The sequence below is a fragment of the Aspergillus niger genome (assembly GCF_000002855.4).
Source record: "Aspergillus niger supercontig An11".
Lineage (NCBI taxonomy): Eukaryota > Fungi > Ascomycota > Eurotiomycetes > Eurotiales > Aspergillaceae > Aspergillus > Aspergillus niger.
Window position 1 is genome coordinate 1,416,545 of NT_166526.1, and position 21,860 is coordinate 1,438,404.

Genomic DNA, 21,860 nt, shown 5'->3' on the forward strand with positions numbered 1-21,860 from the left:
TGGAAAATATGATAAAATCATCGCGAACGGCATCTCATGACACCAACATACACTGTTGGGAAACGCGCGTGTCAGAGGCTAATGTATACAGATCCCAGCATCCCAAAGTACTAAGTACGTCAAAGAATATAATAGTCAGAGATATGTATTTCCTGATCCCTGCGCACATTTTATAAGACCTGCTAGCTCTCTACCGAGTAGTTATAGCCGCGACTCATTCTAGCCTTGGTCTGTAGCCCTTTGAGCATACTTTGCCATGAAATGCCAATCAATATAAGAAGTATCCAAAGCCCTTCAGCCCTATGAATCTTGTAAACATATATACCCAATATCACGTAGCCGGACCATACTAACCGTTTTGAAAAGCAAGTCTATCAGCCGAAAGAAATATGCCCACCACTACCACCCACAACGTTATCCGACGTGTTAGATGATGAATGACCAGAACCAGATCTGCCTCCCGTATCACCCCCCTTACTCGCATTTCCTCCATTAGCCGAGATGTTACCCGTCCGAATGTTCCTGTTATTACTATTCATGTAGTGGTAGGCGGTTGCGGTATCGGCTCGTGTGGTCATGTTCCTACTGTTGTCGTAGTTGGTGGTCGTATTACCGCAATTCTCTGATGTCGTGTTGCCACAGTTCGTCGAGGTGTTGTTTCCGGTGTTGTTGTTCCAAGAGAAGTTATTGTGGCTTCCGCTGTTGGGGAAGCCCCCGTTCCAGGCCCATGGGTTTGGAGTGTCAGATTTACCTGGCTTCCAGCCTCCGTAAGTCATAGTGTGGTGCAAAAATGTGAATCAGGTCAAATGGTTAGATGAGTAAGGAGTAGTAAGTGAGAGGAAAGGTGATACTATGAGAAGAATGACCAATGCCTGCCACCTGCGATGCTTTGGTTCAATTTATAGACAGATATCTCATTACATCATTGCAAATGCCTGGCTGCACACAAGCACTGGTGGCTGCTTGAGTGGCAAAGGATTGAGACGATGGGTACAAGGCGTCTAGGCAACTCAACGGTAGGGCCGCAGATGCCGCGGGGGATTCGGCTTGCTGTGCGTACTTCGCACAGCCCCGATGAACATATCCATTGGCAACAGATATCACATCGGATGATGCAATGGCAGTCAATGGAAATGAAACGCACTGCCTTGCACTTTGAGCTTGAGTCAGCCCTACATCCACCATCTATTAGGGCAGTGATAGAAAGTACATAAATCCCTTAAGTGTAGTGAAAGTGCCCAGTAAATACAACAGCACATTCTGTCCTTGACTGGAGATAATCAACTCCTTTGCCGCTCTCCTTTGAATCCACACTTAGCCTCTACAGTAAGTGTGATGGAGAAAAGCAAATCATCAGAAGAATTGGTCAGTCCTGGGTGACAAGGATGTGCTGACTAGTTGCCTATGTCGAGTCATGGCCTGTTAATCTCTACCGAAACAAGCAAACCAACCATTCAGCTGATATGCATCTAGCTGCCGGTTATGACATATTTTGATAGCTCGGGCAATGTTGCATGTCATAGCACCAATAGGGCGGTGGGGAGTGGATCGGATATGTCTCTGTCTCTGACACGCCGATCACTCGGACGAATTGACATCTCCTTTTCCACGGCCACTCCGTAGACACGTCCTAAACATGCATGCAATTATTAGTGCTGCTCGAAAGCTGTTCAATGATGCCCGCGATCCTCCAGTAAGTAAATCTGAACAAGCTCATCGACCTGGCCAGAAATACCCTGCGGCCCAAAGTCAATGCTTAAAATGAATAACATATAGTTCTAAGGTCAAATCGCCTTTTTCAAGTTCTCCGTTCAGTAGCCATTGAGCCACACCTAACCCAACCTCGAAAACCTTTTCTCTACTGTCTCATTACATTTATCGTCCTCTTTCCTCTCCTACTTTGAGTCTCCCACTTCAGCAATCAAACCAAACCATGTCTGAGCATACCACTCGCAAATACGGCGACCTGGAGTCCAGGGGTGCCGAGGCCACTGGGCGTCAAGCAATTAGCACAGGCCTTTTCAACTCGAGGACTGGAGCTGCCGGAGGCGATGTTAACGGTGGAGATGGTGGAAAAATCTCCATCGCAAAAGAACACAACTTTGTTGAGACCGCAAACATCAATGTCTCCGGAGGCAACGCTCATCAGACTGGGTATCACGCCAGAGGTTTCCACCATGTGCAACTTCTGGCAATGTGAAGGGTGGAAATGGTGGCACACTTGAACTCTGAGTGCCGTACTTAGCAAGAGGTCATGTTGTCTAGTGTTAGTTTTAGAGCCCTCCATTCTGGATTACGGATAATAATTGTGCTAAAGTGCGTGGCAGGACGGAAAGGAAGGTGATTGGATTGTCCAATGAAGGATACGGGATTTATAGAGCTGCTTCTCTCTTTGACCAATGTTATGGAAGTCATGAGGCAATTGCATATAAGCTTTGTAGTAAGCTCACAATTGTCCGACCAAAGCTAGGGAATAAGGAATTGTATTGTATGCTACAGCTGCTTAGATGTTAGCGGAGTGGTGATCCTACACGCAAATGGAACTAATTCCGAGCCTTATTTCTGTCAGTCAACAAGTAAAAGTATACCTAGAATCATGTAAAGAGATGCGTTATGGACCGCAGAGTTGGCAGTATGAGGCTCTAAGGTGGACAAGCCTCAGCTGGTCTACAGCGAGACAGCTGCAATGAAAAGACCCCTCATCACTGCCTATTCTTTGTGAAGCGGTCAACCCACAAACTTGCATGAATGTGAATCCATAATCAATAGACCGGAGACACTAATTACAAATATAGGATGTTCGTGCAGGATTAGCTGCAAGATCTGGTGACATATTATGTGACAGGTGCTAGGCGGGGCTGAGCTGACACTCCACTTCTCCGTCTGCGGCAGGACAGACAGTCTCTCCCCCATCTCAAGATGTGACTTCCTGTCAGCTGTCGTCATCAACATCGGGGATCTACTAACCCCGAAGGTAATTGTGATGTCCCCGAGTAAGTATGGTGTCAGGTTTTGACGGGTAATCGACCACTACAAGCAAAAGTCTTGTCCGCAACCCTCCCGAGGACGGCTTCTCGCAGCAGATATGGTGCTGAACTATCGGGGAAATAATGTGAGAGTTTAAGCTGCCTGATTCTACTATCATTTACGACAGTGTGGCTAAGCTGACACCTCTTGGTCGTCCTTCGCTTTTCGGACAAGATTCACTCACTTTCATGATTTCTTCTCCCAAATTTTTAAGGTCAAAGGCTTGCAACCACGAACAAGCATAAGCCACCCCGCTAAAGACTAGGCTTAGAAATGTGAGGTTCGGAGCATAAACAGAATGTAAAAGAAGGCTACTCTCCCAACATTTGTTATGACCGATCATCTCTCCATCAATTCCTTCTCATTATAACGAGTTTACATACCACGGAACAGAAGTACTGCAACCTACCCGTCCCCCCCCCCAACTTGTCTGACGCCTTGAACTATGAACTACCGCATGAAGAGGAAGCTCGGAAAGCTTCGCTTTAGGAAGTGTAAAGCACTAGCAAAACATGGGGGTAGATGCAAGAAGCGTGCCACAAGTTCCGGCTTCTATTGCCACCATCACAAACACCTTGCGGTGGAAAATAAGAAAGACTTTCCACCACGCTTGATAGTGGACAAGCCGCAGGAAAGTCGCAAGGAGTTCGACTGTGGAAGTCCTACATCAAAGGCGCACGATATCACACCTGATGACATGGTTATGTCGGACGTTGCTGTTGCGGACATTCCCATTGATTCGAACTCCGAGATTGACGCGCCATTAAGGGCCACGCCAGAGCTGACCTCCGGGCCATCGGATACCTCGTACGGGGACATATCCCAAGGGCAAGATTTATCATCAGGGGAAGGTAATGGCAACGTGGAATCGAGTGGACGCTCTGACGACCAGGATGATGCAGCAGTAGCAGTAGCATATCAACAAAGAAAACCTGATTTACCACACGACCTTCCAGAACAGGAATTTGAAACGAAAAGTGACAGAAAATCTGCCTTTAATTCGACGTTCAACCATAACAGCGGCAACAGCACGAACACGAACTGCGGGAACACTACGAACAGCAATTGTGGAAATTCCACGACGAACAACGATGCCTCGCAGAACTTCCATGTGGAGGGCGTGGTAAGTATAATGCCCTTCGGGATTAGTCGACTATTACCGGGGTTATTAACACTGGCAATGTGTTCAGATGGCCTTCATCACGAATAACTACTCCGGCTTCTCCATAGACGACCAGACTATCAAAACGCTGATGCGAACAGCAGCAGCTGAGATGATGGATATTGTCCAAACGTACAATATTCCTGCTGGGAAGGAAAAAGCTATGGTTGAACTGGCATTGTTTGATATGGTCATTGTCTGTGGTGAGTTGTTGTCGATGGAGAGCTGATTACCATCTGTGCTGTGATTGACTAACATAATTTTTCGTATGATAGATAACAGTAAATCCATGCTTCTTTACTCAGATGCCATGAAAAAGACATTGCGGCATCTTGTGACGATCTCTTCGCTTCTCCTACCGAAGGGAATAACGATCCGGTTTCTCAATACCAACCACGACGGAAGGGATCTGTATGAGAACATCACTGAGGGCTATCAAGTGGACAAGATATGTCAGAATGCCAAATATTTTAGGTTCAGGAACGGCCCAGAGCTAGGGGATTTTGTCAATGAAGATATTATCCACCCTATGATCATGAGAAAGGCCCATGCGGGGGAACTTAAACGGCCAGTGATTACTATTATGCTTACTGACGCCGATGTAAGGAATTCTCAATATTACAATAACGTGAGGCTATCAACGTTCATGCTGACATATTTTGGATTCAACAAAATAGATACCTTCAGCCCAAGGTCGCGAGACATTCAAATCATGCATCCGCTCTTGTAAGAAAGCAGCGGACCTGCAAAAGTATGGTGACAAAGCAGCACTCTTCGTTCTCTCTCGAGTGGGCAATAGCCGAAGGGGAAAAGAATTCGTCAGCGAACTGGAAACTGATAATTCAATTAATGACATGCTACACTGCTCTCCAGATAGTCTGGATAAGTGGTTGGCAGACTGCCAGAAGCTTGGAAAAGAAAACGAATATACAGGCAAGGTGAGTGCATCTGCATCCTTTGCAGCCGTATATACTAATTGTGAACAGCTCATTGAGCTTTTTCTAACTGCATTGGATCGCAACGGAACTGCCTGATTGGAATTGCCCTGAGTACATCAATGATATTTCAAGTCAACACTACCACTGTTGTATTTTAGATTTCGGCATTTGCTCTATTGGGCGACTCAGGTTGCTATGGCATTTTACACTGAAGAACCTTTGGTTTCTAATGTATTCTGTATTATATGGTATGTAAGATCATATAATGTGCAATTTTGAATCAAAGTGGTAGACTGGCAGAAATAAAAGTGTAGTAAGAGTGTAGTAAGAGTGTAGTAAGAGACAAGTGAGAGACAAGTGAGAGACAAGTGAGAGACAAGTGAGAGACAAGTGAGAGATAAGTAAGTTAATAATATATAGTACTATACAGATATTAATTCTACTGAAGAACTGAGCATCCTACATTATAATAGCCAAAGATGCATTCACATACTCCATACCCGAAAACTGATATTCTTTTCAACACGATAGCCAACTCCAATACCTGAAACCTATTTCGCCCTCTCCAGCATATCCTGCAACATCGCCACATCCATCGTATACAAATCCGAACCATCATCCGCCAAAAACACTGAAGGACCCCTGCTAACCATCAAAAGCTCCGTTTCATGTTCAAAGGGAAGGGGATCATGAACGGCACCCTTGCTTTCCGAAACGTAATCTCCTTGAACAAATGCGCCAGTCTGAGGATGGGCACCGCTGCCCTTCAGAACATAAATTTCCGCACTCTCAACATGCCGATGGCGAGGAAGCAGTCCACCGGGTTCGGCACGGACCATGATCGTGTATTCTCCGGTCTCTGGAACAAGCTTGACAACTTTGATGAATACGCTCGGGGCCAAAGGGAGCCATTTCAGGCTGTCGCAGTGGACGGTGAATCCTGCGTCGTTGTCTGAGTGCATTGTCGGCGATGATGTGTTATTCACTTTTGTTAGGTGGTGGCGCTTGCTGCGGCTGTATTGGTGTTAACCGGCCTGTATGTAAAAATCACAGTTGTCTGAGTGCATGAGATACGTACTTGAGAACTTTGAATGCCAGTATTGTGTCAAGGCAATTTCCAACATTTTCGTTAACTATAGATTTGGGACGATGGACAAGGTAGATTTGAGCTAAACCCAAAAGAGAATAGCGATATGCCCAGCCATCGGATTCCCGAACGAAAACGGTAATAATCCGAGCGCCGGACAACATCTCTTGTGATGTCGGCTGACTGACCCTGGTCACCCTCAGGAGTCAGAGCGAACTGGATCTTAAAACCCCTTTTGTGTTTACTGAAAAAATCTGTCATTTTTTTTATATTTCGAAAGGGTCAACGCCAGTGCTAAGCCAACCCGCTGGAATCTGGCTATTGAAGAGTTGCCACATCAGCCAGTCGGCTGAGGCGTCCAAGTCCGGGTTTGGTATCGGTTCATCACTTAGCCCAAAATTGTTGTTGAAGGAAGCGCTCGGAAGAATTCCATCCATAGTGACAGGTTCGATTAGTTGATTCGGGCCGGATGTTCCAAGGTTTGACGACATATTCTCTGGGCCAGAATTTCCCCCTTGGAACAGCGGCTCGCACAGGCCTTCTAGCGACTGGAGGAGGTTCAAGAGTTTCCCAAGATGTGGATCTTGCTTGAACTGCGACAAACTTTGAGTTATTTGTTGAAGCAGTTCAAAATCGCTATGATCCAAAGTTCCGATAATGTTGCAGATGACCACAAAGAAGGCGCTTAGCGGGTAGAAGAACAAAGTCCTGTCTAATGGTCAGTAAAATGGAAATTGATATATCTAGAATCATCAGTGCACCATGTCAGAAACGATGGATATGGCTCTTCAAACCCCGGCATTTCTTCCGGATGCTGCTGGAGAAAGTGAAATGCTTCAAGCGACTTTCGGGCATGTACGAGACATTCTCTGTGTATGGCTGGGCTAAACGAGCTTTTTAAGCGTGTTCGGTCGATCTCGACGAAAATCGCGTAGTAGCAGAAGTCAACCGCAACCCAATCATATTGTACCATTTTTGGGAGGGAGTCACGGCTCTGAAGGAGGCTGTGTCAGGTGAAGCAACTGTATATTGGAATCTGGTACGCCTACCGACGGCATTTCTCGAAGGATGCTCTGCATTCTAGATTCAAGTAGCTGGCAAGTCTCCAAAGCCTGGCTATTCGACACATTCTTCGCGCAGGAAGATATTCCATGTAACTTCCCCTGGACCTGTGCGAGATCAAGTAAGACATGCAGAAGGGTATCGTATGGCGAGCATGGGTCTAGCACAATTAGATCTGTCGGGGAGACCTCGAGATCAGGCAATGAAGGGGGCCGGCCAAGAAGCGAACTCAGAGTTCGATCAAGATAGTAGCACCAGTAAACAACACTGTATACCTCTAATTCCAAGTCTGAGTGTGCTGGTATCCTGCGGATCTTGTGGTAGTTGAGGGATGCGATCTGTCGGGCAGCATAAGAGGTAAGGACCCAACACTGGTTTAGTCTCCCCAGGTGCTGCATAAGTAATGCCTTTAGGCAATGTCAATGAAATATTTTCCACCAGAAAAGTCAGCAACCTAGAAACTTACACTTGATAGTAGAGCTTGTATGGTGGAGAGATCTGGCCGTTTGAGTATGCTCAGTTTCTCAATGCTTCGAATTGTCGCTGTGATGTAGGTGGACCTAGACTGGGACAACTGAGATTTGAGAAGCGGGTTGTCCACAGTTCGTGAAGCCTGATATAAATGAAATATTGCTTTCACATATATACATATGCAATATTGATGAAACAATTGACCTTGGAGTCGAGGTCCATGTTCCAATAAGGCCGTAGCCATCTTTTCAAAAGTCTTGCGCGAGATGTGATCCGGCCACTGTATGCATATGGATTCCGGCGGCCCTTATTTCGTTAATTCTAGCCTAGACACGAGAGGTTCAAGAGTTCATACCTTTCAGAAGCATAAACAAAAGCTCTCGAGGCGGTGCATCCGGAATCGTGAGAGCAGGATCGCTAGGCTGAGGCTCTTCTATGATTTCGTCGGGATGCTGAGGCTCACTCTCGGCAATTCTGTTTACCAGTTGAAGGGCAGAGCGAAGAATGGACTGCCTGCCACGATTGACATGTCTTGAATCATTTAGTTCCAATTGGATTATGTTCTTTGCTTGGATTGCATGATAGTTGGGGCCCTCGACGCTGGGTGTCGATTGCGCAGTTGTGGTCGGGGATCGCTCCCTTGAGTCTGAAACTTGATTGTCAAGCTGGCTGTGCTCTAGAATAGGGCTTCTATTGAGATTTCTTGTCACTGTCCTGCGGCCTGATTGCCTGTTTCCTCTGTAGTTGTTAAGTACTCCGAACCCAGAAAAACGACTCCGACAAGCTCTCTCACTTTACCTTTGTGTCTGAGGCGGTCGTCTTTCAAATGTTACTATATTTTCTTGAGGGCCTAGAGCGCTGCCAGTAATTATTAGCTACTCCATATCCAGGGAAAGACTAAAATGACAGCAAACCTTTGGAGGCTTCTCTTCTTGGGTGGCCGTCCGCGCCGCCGGCGTTGGCATTCCACACCGGCATCTGCGCAATTGGCGCACTGCGCTCGACGATCACACTTTATCTAGGTTCATTGTATTATGGTCAGATTCAATCTCTAGATTTAGCTTGGTGATCATGGTATTGCAACCTTTTTGGAATGACATAGGTCACACTGTTCCCTCCTAGTTAGCGTCTACTGCTTTACCAAAGCATTCCGGCCTAGGGGTATAAAAGACATACCGCGGGCAGGATATCCCCAGAGAATGTGAGGCTTTCCGACATGGGCAGTAAGCTTTATGGCAAATTTCTATGTTTTCAAGACTGACTGACAATAGAATTGACAGGCAGGTATAGTATTAAGGTATGCTGTGTGTCAAGGGTGCGGAGCCGGGAGGGAAAATCAACCACCCGGCTGGCTTGCTGACTGAGCATCCCACTCGTCAGGAGCTTATTGACTAAAAAGCGCCAGTCCCCCGCCACATACTTTGTGGTACTATATAATTTCACTTTGCATTCTTACGGTCTAACCAACTAATTGACGATGCCGAGCGAACTAAAAGACTACCTTGGGACGGTAATCCACACAGTGCGTCGGGAAGAGTCGACTCCATTCAGCATAGCAAGATAATGTTTTTTTAGCCAAGTTCGATCCGAGAAAGTGTAGTTGCGCGAAAATCTGAGTTCTGGTCTATTCTATATTGATATAATACTAGTCATACACAAGAAAAAGAATTGGCCATATTGGACTACCAGGGTACATCCTGGCCATCATAAGCCTCCCACCCTGGGACGCTGATATTCTTGAACCGACCATTGTCCGTACGTTCGGCGGACAGGGAAATGCTCAAGACTGCTTCAGCACCCTGTGGCACGGTCAGGTCGGCATTTTTACCACCCATGTCGCTTTGTAGCCACTGAGGTGACCTATTAGCTTCTCCGGCATTGGCCTTTCAGTAGATCGGGGAGTAGTAACATACGCCGGGACTTACTGAGAGGAAGATAAATCCTTCCTCTTCGTAGGACAACGCATACTGGACGGTTAAAGCGTTCAGTGCTGCTATGCTGATCTTGTAGGCTGGGCAAGGAGCGTATGATACTGCACGTGCACTGGTCATTGAACCATATGCGCTCGAACTGTGGTTTTGAATTATGAGTGTCCGCTAGGGAATGAGGTTCAGGCCTCTGGCATGATACTCACATATTGATGATTTTCTTGACATTGCTGCTCTGCATGAGTGGAAGATAGTGGCGAAGAACGTTATGCGTTCCAGTCACATTCACCGACAATTGGTATTCGAGGTCCGACCTTTCGGTTTGGTGTCAGCTTGAAGTACACCCACGGAACAAAGGTCATCAGGCTTACATTAGCGCTAATTTTCCATGCGTCTCACTATGGACGCCAGCGCAATTGATCAACATGTCTAGGCTTTGCTGGTTCAAGGCTGATCTGACTTCCTCAGCCGATTCGGCAATTCTTGACGCGTCAGATATATCCAAAGCGACAAACACGACGCATCCATCAGAATGCGTGATTAATTGCATGAGTTCTGGACTGCATTTTCGCGCCGTTGCGATAACTAGTCCTCCTTCGAGGCTGGCGCGGGCAGCTAACTGCCTCACTAACTCTAATCCTAGCCCACGGGAACTGCCAGTAACGAGAATGTTTGACATCTTGTCAGGTGTCTGCTGTGGGAAGCTCGATCGGTGAAATATATTCAAAGAATTATGGGAATCAATTCTATCGCAATTCCCAGGAGGATAAATATGATCCACAGCGAAATGTTTTGCCCAGTCGCCAACGGGTTATTGCGCTGCTGTCCGGCCTTCCGAACTGGAAGGGTAACTAATCACTAATCTGCCGGTCCCACCTTCCCCATACAGTCGGCATTCCACGAATCTCTGATTTCCACTAGAGACTGTAGGTTAAGTTACGTCGAAGGACAGCGCATGGTCGAACAAGCCAGTCCTTGCAAGTCCTGAAACGTAAGATTACATAAACTATGAGCGCTGTCATATGATGCAAGTTCAAGGAACAATGTTCTTTCGGCTGCGGGGTTACCATAGATATATAACCGTCACATTGTGGTTCGTATCCAGAATGAGATGGTTCCGTTCGTATAGGTTCAACACTACTCACCAACTGGTCGTGACTCAACACAACCGAAACATGGCTGAGTCCTATACTGCAGAAGACCAGTTCAGCATCCTGGAGTCACTTCTGCGCTCGGACGAGATAATTCGTCCTACTTCCCCGACTTACCATTCGAGCATTCAGACCTGGGCTGCCCAAAAACAACTGAAACCTCGCATTGTACTCCGACCCACATCTATCGACTCCTTGAGTAAGACAATCGCCCACCTCTATTTCACAAAGTTGGACTTTGCTATCTATGGACATGGTTTCATGTCCGCATCCGCAAAGGATGTGCTGGTGAACATGTCGGCGTTCGATGGCTTTCACTTTGACAGACATTCGGAACTCGCCACGATCGGAGCTGGACAGACATGGTCGGATGTCTACCGGAAGCTGGGCGATGTTGCACCAAATTATGGAAGTAAGAAATAATACTTCAATCTTTCCGCGATGTACGTGTTTCGTGGCCGGACACTGACAGAATATGAACGAAGTCGTGGGAGCGCGTACCCCTTGCGTGGGCATCGCAGGCACTATCATCACTGGTGGCGTTTCGTGGCTTTCCAGAGAGTACGGGTGTATCTCAGACCCAGCGAACATGCTAGATGCGAAAGTTGTGAAATACGATGGCTCGGTTGTTTGGGCCTCTGGCGAGCCGGATCTTCTGTGGGCACTCCGTGGTGGGGGAGGTGGCTTTGGGGGTAGGCAATCCAAAAGGTTTCGATGCGATACTAAATGTATGGTTCCTAACACCCAAGGTGTAGTCCTCGTCGAGGTCGTGCTGCGAGTGTTCCCTTATCCGCAGAATATCTGGGCTGGCCCAATCCTGATACCGAGGGAGCAGCTCGAGGTGGTTGCAAATGGGATGGCAAACTTTGTCAACCAGCCTCTCGACCCAAAGATCACAATGTTTTTGTACGTCGTAAGGAAGCGGCTGCTAGAGTCCATTGGAGCCGCTTCAGATATGCTGGTACTTCATGCCTTTGATGCCTGCGGAGAAGCGCATGGTCGGACCAACTTCCAATGGGCATTAAACATTCCCGGATCTATTGATCAAACCAAGGTAACGACCTTGTCTGGTGTTGTGGATCTACAGGGCAGGTTTACACCCTTGCAAGTACTGGTCAATGGATGCTAACTATCAGACCAGACAAGGCACATATTGTCAAAGGCACCATGAAGCAGTTCTGGTCGCCGTTGCTTCTGCAAGAAATTTCAAAGGAGACCATTATCAATGCTGTCCAGTGGTCTGAGAATATCGGAAAACTGGACGAGTCGCTCGGTGACTGCACTTATCTCATCTTCGAGCCGTTGAGTTCGGTAAGTTGAAGAATCTGATAACCTCGCTGGAACATCAGTATACCATACTGACTAGACAAGCGCGACCCTGGCGGGGGAGTATCGAGCTGCGCCTGGCCACGACCTCCAGGCACCAAGCATATCTTGCTCCTGGGGACTGGCTGCCCCTCTGATGCGGGGCGTGAGCAGGAGAACCTTGCACGAGAACTCGCTATCAAGGCAGGATCCACAGTCTTGGGGGAAGACGCGGATCTGAATTACCTGCCTAATGGTTTTGAAGTCTTCCATGACGCGGAAAAGGTAAGATAGATGATATTATGGATATCCGACCGGCTGCTCATTCCGACTATAGATTTGGGGGCCCCATTTCGCTAAGCTGCAAGCTTTGAGGAGACAGTATGATCCGATGAGTAGATTCAAAGCGGCAATTAATCCCTCTGATGGATAGTGCATTAGTCTGGAGGAATCGCCCATTTATTGTTGGCAAGAAAAGAAAGACATGGAAACGCAGAAGACAGAAAGTCGAACATGACGGACTCGTTATGTTGATGTGTGGTACATGGTCACTAGAGCAACCAATGTAATGGAAAACATTCTTAGCGAGATCGGAGATTGTCAATGTTAGCTTACACAGCGGCATAAACCCCATTTAGTCATGTGTGCATTAATCCGCATACTAATCTGGATAAAGGACCCTGCAGATCCACTACTAGTGGGCCTCTAGCATCTCATCTTATCTTAGCCGGATATGCACGACAACGGGGATGGATCTTTTAGCTCGCACCTACCCGTTGGGCGATCTTAACCCACCGGAAAGCGGAACACATGGGGCGTATTGTAACACTAGTGTACCCGAACGGAGCCCCCACGCAGCCGTTAGCTTAATTAATTCTCTAACATTGTGTGTAGATCAAGACGCTTACTTCAAAAAGCGCGCGGGAGGTGACATTGGACCAGCCATACACGACCTGCCCCATATAGGCTGAGAATTCATCCTGTTTTTCAGGTGTCCATTCCCCTTCGTTACCCGGAGATAGTAAATCCTTGGCGGTAGTTGTACCTTGTCCTACGAGGGTCATAGTGGTATCCTTTGCGTTGTCCAGGGCACTGCCAGTCTTCCCTGCAAACCAATCATGGTCCTTCAACATCGTGTTGAACAACGGCCCGGCAGTTCCTAGGGAGCCAAGTGTGATCATGTCGATGAGAATATTGAGCCAGGTATCGTCTTCTTCAGGCGGGATAGGCGCAAATTTGTTCTCCATATCGTCGAGTGCCGTACCGACAATACTGAGAGACATGAATAAGCCGTCGTAGTATTTCTTGTACATCTTATGAATTTCGGCCATCGAGTACAATATGAAAAAGGCTGCGGGCCCAGAGTGGTTGCCATTTGCACCGTCTTCGCAACCAATGGAACTGCAGCTCCCTGACTCCATTTCATCGCAAGCCTGACCCTTAAAGTGGGTGGTACTTACAACAGATTCCATGAAAGTAGTATGCCGTGGACTATCGGTGTCATTCCAAATTCGGATAATGTCACCCCATGCCGTATCAGTGTCCATATTCTTCCAACGTTGTGAGGGTGTGAAATCAAACAGATTTGCCACATTATCGTCAGCGCAATTATACGAGGTCCAGTTTCCGTTACGCGTCTGGTCTGTCTTCGGGTCCTCCCCTGCTTTGGCGAGCTGGATGAAGTTGGCCCAGCTTTTTGCCGGGTTGGGAACATCATGATAGGTTTGCAGGTCGCTGGCCCAGTCAGAGGTTCCCCCCAAGCCCCAGGCACTATACAGAGTGGTGCGCGTCCTTTTTGTTGCGGCGCTCGTGTAGCTGACCCACTCATCGTTATCATAAAAACAAGAATGTCGCTATTGCTGGTCGTGTCGACATAGCTTTTGACGACCCGAGAGGAATCTTTCATGATATCGTCAATTTCCGCACCTGCAAGGTACCCAGCAGTATTGGTGCATTCGCCCTTTTTTGCGTCAGAATGTAAGCGGTCGCAAGTGTAAAGACAATCCGTCCCCGAGCAATTTGGGTCTGCCATCTTGAAGGAACGACCATAGCTTGTCACACCGACAATGACCTTTGCGCCAGGGACACCTGATTTGGTAATCATTGCCAAGGACTGTTTTGTTTGCGTCAGATTAACTTGGCTGCGCAGACAATTACCCGTAGCACAGCCTTTCTGTGAGTTGCTGTTATACGCATCCCACTGTCCGTGAAGATCATAAGTCATATAGACAATGTAGTCCACGATTTTGGCCATATCTTTAATGGGGAACTGCTTCAAGTACCAGTAGGATGCCGGTGCTGCAATGGAGACAGACTTTCCCGGCAGGAGGTTTTTGAGACCGACAAGAAATGCCAGGTAGTTGGGTCCGTCTTCCTCCGTGCCAGGGTCGTTTTCAGGGAGGTCAGGTGCCCCTGGATATTCCCAGTCAATGTCGACACCGTCAAGGTCATTATTGAATTCTGTCTTATGAGAAAGAAGAGAAAGAGTTTGTATGCATCAGCCGGCAAAGCATCTGTTCTGTGTCTCGCTACATGTGAAACCTCCAACATTCTCGTTTGTCGATGAAAGGGGGTCCAGCAGTGTTCCAGCCCACTTAAGTGGGCTTGGCAGGCAAAGAAGGGACCAATATTATCACCTCCAGCGTCAACTCTCGCGTGTGCTGTATGCTGTGAGTCTCTATATTGACCATAAACTCTAAAGGATGCACTGATTTTGTGAGGCACGGATCGGAGTAGAGAAATTGGGAGAGATCGATGTGCGCCGGCCTCCGTGATATCAGCCCACACTATAGCCAGGTAGCGGGAGGCAGAAGCCAAGAGGAATTTAATTTACCCACAGTTGGCGTGTGGCAGAGGCCAAGACTGTAGTATACGCTAATTCTCCAACCATTCTGTTTTCGTTTACACCTCATGCCCATTACCACTACTACCAGTGCGATCGTGGCCTTCGAGGGATCATCCGTATTCTGAATGCTAAGACGACTTTCCGACGTCGTAGCACGCGTTGCTTCGTGATTTATATGTGATTGCTGCGATACTTGGGAGATTTGACGCATTCAGGGCCTTATCCTTTGCTTCAGACAGTGAAAGACCTGAATAGCTAGCATCTTACATATTGGGCTCAATGCAGGATAAGAATATGAACTGAATAGAAATGAATCGACCACCTAAACAGATACATTGTTACATATTTTGTTACAGTTGATCTGCCGGATCCTCAATGATTGTGTACAGAGATGGTACGTTTCAACAGAATTATACATGCTTGACCAAAACTTTGCTGTCGACTACCTATTCCGCAGGTCTTGAAATGATGATAGGCGTAAGCTCGAAAAAAGGTAAAGCATGTTGGTCCGTGCTATACACCAATAAATGTCTATCTACAAGACGGCAAAGCCCAGAGCTCCAATTGCCGTTAACATTCCAGTTACGCCAAGTACAGCCAATGGCGTAGCACCATTCTCCTCTGTAGGACAGTTATCAGGAGGAACCGGAAGATAGCAGAAGCGCTGCTGCTGAACGGATGCCATGCTTTCAGCAGTATCCTCGTCTATCGCAACGCGACAGGGATCCGGGGTAGATGTCGTAGGACTGGCAGTTGTATTTGTTGTAACAACACACGTTTCGCGGCGTGCGGTGTTGCCATACCGGGGTGAGTTCATTACTCTGTCTGTCACATTGATGGAGATGGCATTTTGGCTCCCAGGGCAGGTGTCATTGGCGGTTGCTGCTACAAGATCCACTTCTTTGAGGCTGGAATTGTCGATATGGAAGCCCATCGTCCACCGATACTCGTGGTCGGAGACTCCACCATTTGCATAAGGACCGTGGGTCAGCGCCTCCACATCGCAGCTTTGCCAGCTAAGCACGCACAGAAGCACCCAATGATTGGATGTGTTAAAGTCGTTGTGGATGTAGTTGTAGGCGAGGTAAGGGTCTGCGCTGCCCGACCAGTTCGTCCAACTGAAGTCATGATTGAGGTATAATTGGTTATCAATATCTTTTAGGGTGGCATTGCGTTTGCGGATGTTGCAGGTCACCTGGAGATTGAGAAGCTCTGCCTTTTCTGTGTTCTGCACAGCAAAGACGAATGGGAACCACTCGGCGGGTGAGTATGATGCGTCGCTGCGAGGGAAGACCAAGTCAACCTCAACCGCAGGCGAGGTAGTGACAAAGAACCCGAGTACGATGAACCATTTGGGTCGGAGGAAATGCATGACTGAAGGGTCTGACGAGCCAAGCCAAAAGCGGAAGTTGAAGGACTGGAATAGAGCAGCCAAAAAGAGGGGTGTTGTGCTTTCCCTTGCGCAGTCAGACCTTCCAGATGCTGGGAAGTTCTCCTTATTAGTGGCAGTCAGACAGGCAAAGAGAGAATATTTGTAAGAAACGTGTGGGGGCCGAGGGAGTGGAATAGGGGTCCGAGGCAGGTAATCTCCCGACCCCTGCCGCCGAGACCAACTGTTAGGTCTCGAGGGCTTACAAGCGAGTCATCCGTCCGAACTAACAGTAGATAGCGCAGGTTCGGTCTTAGAATTGGGGTGAGAGTCCCCGCATCCGCCAAGGTGACATGGCGCGCCACACCTGCCCGCCAAGAGGGTCTAAACAAACGACCGGAGCGGAGCGAGGAACCGTCCAAGCCTCTCCTTCATCGGCCAAGGCTTGGCGCGGCGGGCAACGTTACATTCACTTCCTAAAATGGCGCCAAATGGTCCCTGACTGCTCTCTTGCGCGGGTCTAGCCTTATGGGGTAGTAGTAGCCAATGTGGACAAGGCGCTAAGGGGAAGCCACGATCCCAGCCTTGTCGGCTGCTTCCGCTTCTTCCTTACTACGTTAGAAGGTTTTGATTGCTAATCTCGCTTACAATAGTTTTTGATTAGCTTATTATGAATGTTCGCCTCCTGTCTCACGATTATATCTATTGGGCAACTGATGCTTCGCCAAGGAGCGGTCCCTACACTAACACAGCATGCACACTATCATGTAGTAGTCTACATGATCTTGATCGACGTCATTCCCGTACTATATTTTGGTCATGTGAACTCTGCTCTTGACTGTTGACTGTGTCGTTACCAATAACGTGCTCTAGTAAAGTATCTAGTCGCCTACAAGGATAGAGACAAATGTTAGTCCATTTCCAGTGAGGAGGGGTTTTACGCTTGCGCAGCTGCGCGAGTGAAATACGGAGCTTGATACCGCGTGCGATGATTTGTGGTTGGGATACTATGTCTGTATTAATATTTTATTATATTCTTATGTTAATGTGTTTGAATATACTAGCGTGTACGTAAAGACGCGTGTCACAGGTCTTAGTATATTGGAGGAGCAAAATCAATCTAATAAATCATTGACTGTTGCTTTCGCATAATGGAACCGAAACCGGAGACACAATTGCAGATCACAGGGCTGCCCCACGCATAAGCCCACCGCGGGCCGAGCCGTTCGAATCCAAGCCGTGGCTGAACGGGGAAAATCAGGGTCCTTCCATATTTGATTAATACTATTTCACACCGTATTCATGTGCTTATTCGTCGACCGTCTGAGATGCGTGAAGTCAACGAAATTCTGTCCCGGTCCTAAATCACATATGTAAAGAGGTCGAGATGGAAAGCCTGTCATGGCATTTCCTAAATAAATAACGAGTGGCGCATGTCAGTCTAGTCGGTCTTCGCTCGTACCCGACCCTGGAGCCTTATTGTTTTCGTGTGCATAGAGGTTTCAATCGACTTGATTATTTCAATCGCACTGTTGAAATGTATAGTTTGGCCCCGTCTTCGTATATGATCTGAGGTTGTCGTATTTACATCTTGGAATATCTGAGGAGAGCATGGTCGGGTTGTTATTTTACTGAGCGCATGTCCTAGCTACGTTACATCGTTCGATTTGAAGCTTCTGGAGAGGTTTGGAAGTTAGGCGTATGTCTAGGACCTGATTGAGAAGTTGCAGTCGACAGTGCAGTACGACGATCAGTTACTCTATATTAACCGCACACCAGTCATGCTATTGTTCTAGATTTAAGTCGAATTTTCAAGGGAACCCAGTGCAACATTTTGGCGCTATTCATGGGCTTTCGAATTTTGAGACGGATAGTTTTACGAGGTTCATATGTTGATACTTACAAGGTTGTTATCAGTTAGCATTTGCTTGACAATAAAGACAGTGCAGACCCATCTGTAATTAGACTCCAGTAAACGAAGAATAACGAAATGACCAGTGCTAGTGCACTTTTCCAGAGTTTTCACTACTAGCCGTATTAAAAGATCCACTACCATCAAATCATGGAATCTGCTAAGTATTTCTTTGCGGGCCGGTTCTCCTGTTGTGTAGCGCGGCCCGATGACTGTTGCTCCAGACGGGATGCTTCTGGTGTAACAGACCCCGCTGCTGTGCAAGTACAGCGCGATGGCATTAGTCAGGACATACATTCTAAATACCCGAGCCGCCAGTGATAGGCATTCGCCAACATACTAGATTAATAAGGGGATAATGCATATACCACTTCGCAATAACCACAGTAGCGGACTTCGCACTCCAGTCTGTAGGCTGGCCATCGTCGTCGAGTAAGCACACGAACGCCGAATCAATATTAGACATAGGGAAAGACTAGTATTCTGCGCTTGAAACGACGATGGCAACAGAAGAAAAAAAATGACAAGAGAAAACAGCCGGGCGGACACGTAAAAATAAATGACTACTATTATTTACTACCATTTTCCAATTACCTGAGCTTGTACGTTACCGCCTGACCGTACATTGGTAGGAGAGGATGTTCCGTTGGTGAGACCTTCATTGGTGGGCATTAGCTGCTGGCGATTCGGCTGGGACAACAAAGATACCGTAGGCGATCGAAAATAATGAAAAGAGGCTCAGATATGGACCTGAGCGTTGCGCTTTTGTCCCTTGTATTCTTGCATTTGGCCTACCAATATTCAGGATTACTGCCAGCATAATGAGAGTGATATGTTGGTTGAATTAAAAGAGTCTCAATGAAGACGCTCGCAAACGGTGGCAGCTGGCGGATCCATCTGCTAAGGTCCACCAGCTCGTCAGGTGTGATGTCTTTGGAGATATTCACACTCAGTATAGCTCGGTAGTCTGCTGGCATAGAAGCTATATCAACGGTAAGATTCCCGTTAAGTGCAAGACCCACCGAAAACATGCCAACCATCATTGCATAAGTAGGCCAGACTTTATTCACACGTTGGCCTTTAAGGCTCTGGAATACATCTGCAAAGTCTACTCGCTTGTGGCCTTGCCTTCTTCTTGTAGCAATCTCATTGGCAAGCTTAGCACTAAATGTATTCTCTGGCCCGCACCTCGCATTGGGTGTATCGCAACTAGTGGCGGCAAGGATCTCAACAGTCCTGCGTTGAATAGCTGGCGCGCGAGTAGCAATATGGGCGCAACAACAATCGAGAATAATTAACACGTCAGTATTGTTTGAATCCGAGAGATAATCAGATCCTGTAACAGGCTGAATGAGCGAGCGGTCCGCATTAATAACTCTAGTGCCGGCACTTGTCTCTGCGAACACAAAGCTTCCCGCTCTTGTTGTTCCGTGACCGGCATAATGAAATATGACTAGATTGCGCTCTGGCTTAGCTGCAGCCTTCCCGACAAGGTTGAGCCAGGCCGTGCTGAAGGTAATGCTATAAACAGGGTCACCAGACTGAATTACAAGCTCTTCAGCCGGTGCAACGTCGAGAGCCTTTAGCAGTCTTTGAAAATGCTCAGTATCTCTGGCAGCATTTGTGTCGTCCTTTTCCCACCTCATAGTGAGCGAGTAGACATTTTTATAGCTACTGCTTTTCTGCTGTACCGCGGCTTCGAGGGCGGTTTTGAATTGATCGAAAGAAATTTGGGACATCTTCACGGCAAAGCTTGATGTCAATGCGCTTTAAGGTGATCAAAGGAAGGAACACAAATTTCACAAGATATGCCGGACAGCAAGGCCGGATCCAAAGACCTTATGACTTTATTTAATCACACTCCGGATAAAGGATAGAGCATGATAAGAGGGCAGTAGCGTGGTGATGTTAGTGCAACCCAAGATAGAATGTATTGGTATTCTGTTATTCGACCTCGGAAGGTTGGCTGTTGCTATCAGTTGGTGTACCATGTAGACTCCGCCAGGGAGTTCCAACTGATATGCGCTTTGAGGGGTAGCCTCCAAATCGCAAAAAATAAGAGTCACTACCTAAGCTGGTTCCTCTCAGAGTAAACTGCTTAAGAACGAAAGGAAGGCAAGTTCTCTTGTTCTGAAGGAATTTATAATGCTACCTCCTCAAGAGGACAATGTGAGACATTCACAGCCAGTACCGTCATTCACACCTATCTTCACTACGAAATGAGATATTCATCCTACGGCTGCCAGAAGCGTTGTGTATTTGTGAATATATCTCTCATGCAATTGCCACAACTTACAAAGACACATCACTCAGGATCTTGCAATATTTCGAAGCCTAGATTGGTGAATAAATGGCTACTTCTACTGTTGTATCTGGATTATACAAAACTCTTGACTTTGTGTATTTCACTAGCAGTACATAAAAAGGAGTGGTAGGTGACTTCGAATTCAGTTCGACCTGGCTGTTGGAGGACATCCAGTCACTCCCTTATCTGCTAAATCAGGATCGTTCGTACATACTGGTTTGGCTTTTGTCTTCCTCGATTGACAGCAGAGCCTGGAGTTCAATCTTCAGATTAGGAAGTTTTGAATGTAAGTTTCGTAGGATCTGATTGGATCCAATGTATTCCAAGCTTCAGATGGGCTTCCCCAAAATCATCACCTGCTAGTATTATAGAGTACTACACCCGGTACTATGTTGTATATTATTTCTCGGTTGTAACTGTCGTTTGTGCGATCCCCCATCGCGGGATTGCTATCATTGGATTGGCCATGACAGGGTTGAGCCCCAACAATTACAGATGCGGACAGCGATGGAGATTATCAACATGGTTAACATCATAGACTGTCAAGCAGTCTCTGTAGGAAATTACACATAGTATGCGTACAATGAAGGAGGCTGGCAGAGCGCGAAATTAGTGAAGCTAGACAAGACCAGCTAGGCTTATTGGGCGTATAGCTTACGGTCACGTAATGTAAGGATGTTTATAATGTCATGTGGCATGATGAAAATCGATATAAGTATGAAGCAACCTATGATGACGTACGGGTAATGACCTTGTTGGAGTGTCATAGTGAATGAAGGGGGGTGGTGACTCACATTCGAAGATTGTTTACCACCTTATCTCCAACTCCCATCCTCCAATCCCATATCCTTTGTCCCACGCGTTTACCATCACTGACCATAAAGCCGGACTACATATCCTTCCAGCTAGTACAGCATTATACAGCGGTTTAATGATGTGGAGCTTCAGCTTTAGAGACCGAGTTTTCGATATCGCAGGGGAAGATTTCAAGGTGGTGAAGCAGTTGACCGAGGAGGACGATGAAGAACTGGGTCAACGCAAGGTTCAAGCAATAGCCAAGAGACTAGACCAAAAATACTTGCTCAAGATACGCTATCAGCTTGACCCAAAAGACTGTGATCTAGACGATCCAAAGGAGATATTGGAGTTTTCCGAACAGGACTTCTGCCATGAAGCTGAGCTCACACAACTCTTGTCTACTCACGGATATGGACCAAGGTATCATAATCATGAGACCCAGAATCAGCCTGAATGGATGCCTTTCCCTGGAGGCTATCTCGAATTCATCGTCATGGACT

General features: G+C 47.1%; 10 protein-coding genes across 10 annotated transcripts; 4 read left to right on the forward strand and 6 right to left on the reverse strand.

The window, feature by feature from the left end:
* Positions 1–182: 182 nt before the first annotated feature.
* An11g05780 (hypothetical protein) lies at positions 183–1,185 on the reverse strand (the record flags this gene model as incomplete). The annotated part of the gene is made up of 3 exons (XM_001394527.3): positions 183–292; positions 398–751; positions 948–1,185. The coding sequence occupies 3 exons, from the start codon at positions 1,183–1,185 to the stop codon at positions 183–185; spliced, it is 702 nt and encodes a 233-aa protein (XP_001394564.3).
* Positions 1,186–1,933: 748 nt separating this feature from the next.
* Positions 1,934–3,272, forward strand: An11g05790 (hypothetical protein; the record flags this gene model as incomplete). Its single annotated transcript, XM_059750297.1, has 4 exons — positions 1,934–2,179; positions 2,278–2,454; positions 2,846–2,974; positions 3,120–3,272. 4 exons carry the CDS (start codon positions 1,934–1,936, stop codon positions 3,270–3,272), a joined length of 705 nt encoding a protein of 234 aa, XP_059601620.1.
* Positions 3,273–3,472: 200 nt separating this feature from the next.
* An11g05800 (uncharacterized protein) lies at positions 3,473–5,223 on the forward strand (the record flags this gene model as incomplete). The annotated part of the gene is made up of 4 exons (XM_059750298.1): positions 3,473–4,150; positions 4,218–4,392; positions 4,495–4,790; positions 4,867–5,223. The coding sequence occupies 4 exons, from the start codon at positions 3,473–3,475 to the stop codon at positions 5,221–5,223; spliced, it is 1,506 nt and encodes a 501-aa protein (XP_059601621.1).
* A 455-nt stretch (positions 5,224–5,678) lies between these two features.
* On the reverse strand, positions 5,679–6,089 carry An11g05810 (uncharacterized protein; the record flags this gene model as incomplete). Its single annotated transcript, XM_001394530.1, has 1 exon — positions 5,679–6,089. One exon carries the CDS (start codon positions 6,087–6,089, stop codon positions 5,679–5,681), a length of 411 nt encoding a protein of 136 aa, XP_001394567.1.
* Positions 6,090–6,296: 207 nt separating this feature from the next.
* Positions 6,297–8,725, reverse strand: An11g05820 (uncharacterized protein; the record flags this gene model as incomplete). Its single annotated transcript, XM_059750299.1, has 8 exons — positions 6,297–6,403; positions 6,519–6,922; positions 7,009–7,208; positions 7,264–7,668; positions 7,743–7,889; positions 7,945–7,991; positions 8,103–8,501; positions 8,662–8,725. 8 exons carry the CDS (start codon positions 8,723–8,725, stop codon positions 6,297–6,299), a joined length of 1,773 nt encoding a protein of 590 aa, XP_059601622.1.
* Positions 8,726–9,429: 704 nt separating this feature from the next.
* An11g05840 (uncharacterized protein) lies at positions 9,430–10,354 on the reverse strand (the record flags this gene model as incomplete). Its single annotated transcript, XM_059750300.1, has 4 exons — positions 9,430–9,597; positions 9,673–9,817; positions 9,882–9,989; positions 10,047–10,354. 4 exons carry the CDS (start codon positions 10,352–10,354, stop codon positions 9,430–9,432), a joined length of 729 nt encoding a protein of 242 aa, XP_059601623.1.
* A 496-nt stretch (positions 10,355–10,850) lies between these two features.
* An11g05850 (uncharacterized protein) lies at positions 10,851–12,564 on the forward strand (the record flags this gene model as incomplete). The annotated part of the gene is made up of 5 exons (XM_059750301.1): positions 10,851–11,238; positions 11,312–11,880; positions 11,919–12,137; positions 12,198–12,416; positions 12,469–12,564. 5 exons carry the CDS (start codon positions 10,851–10,853, stop codon positions 12,562–12,564), a joined length of 1,491 nt encoding a protein of 496 aa, XP_059601624.1.
* A 445-nt stretch (positions 12,565–13,009) lies between these two features.
* On the reverse strand, positions 13,010–15,021 carry An11g05860 (uncharacterized protein; the record flags this gene model as incomplete). Its single annotated transcript, XM_059750302.1, has 4 exons — positions 13,010–13,946; positions 14,069–14,595; positions 14,768–14,917; positions 14,965–15,021. 4 exons carry the CDS (start codon positions 15,019–15,021, stop codon positions 13,010–13,012), a joined length of 1,671 nt encoding a protein of 556 aa, XP_059601625.1.
* Positions 15,022–15,511: 490 nt separating this feature from the next.
* On the reverse strand, positions 15,512–19,996 carry An11g05870 (uncharacterized protein; the record flags this gene model as incomplete). Its single annotated transcript, XM_003188796.2, has 8 exons — positions 15,512–16,589; positions 16,740–16,870; positions 16,959–16,979; positions 17,153–17,358; positions 18,122–18,137; positions 18,249–18,370; positions 18,553–18,596; positions 19,053–19,996. 8 exons carry the CDS (start codon positions 19,994–19,996, stop codon positions 15,512–15,514), a joined length of 2,562 nt encoding a protein of 853 aa, XP_003188844.2.
* A 1,500-nt stretch (positions 19,997–21,496) lies between these two features.
* Positions 21,497–21,860, forward strand: An11g05880 (uncharacterized protein; the record flags this gene model as incomplete). The annotated part of the gene is made up of 1 exon (XM_059750303.1): positions 21,497–21,860. A coding segment is annotated over one exon (364 nt), but the record flags the coding sequence as incomplete, so codon positions are not given.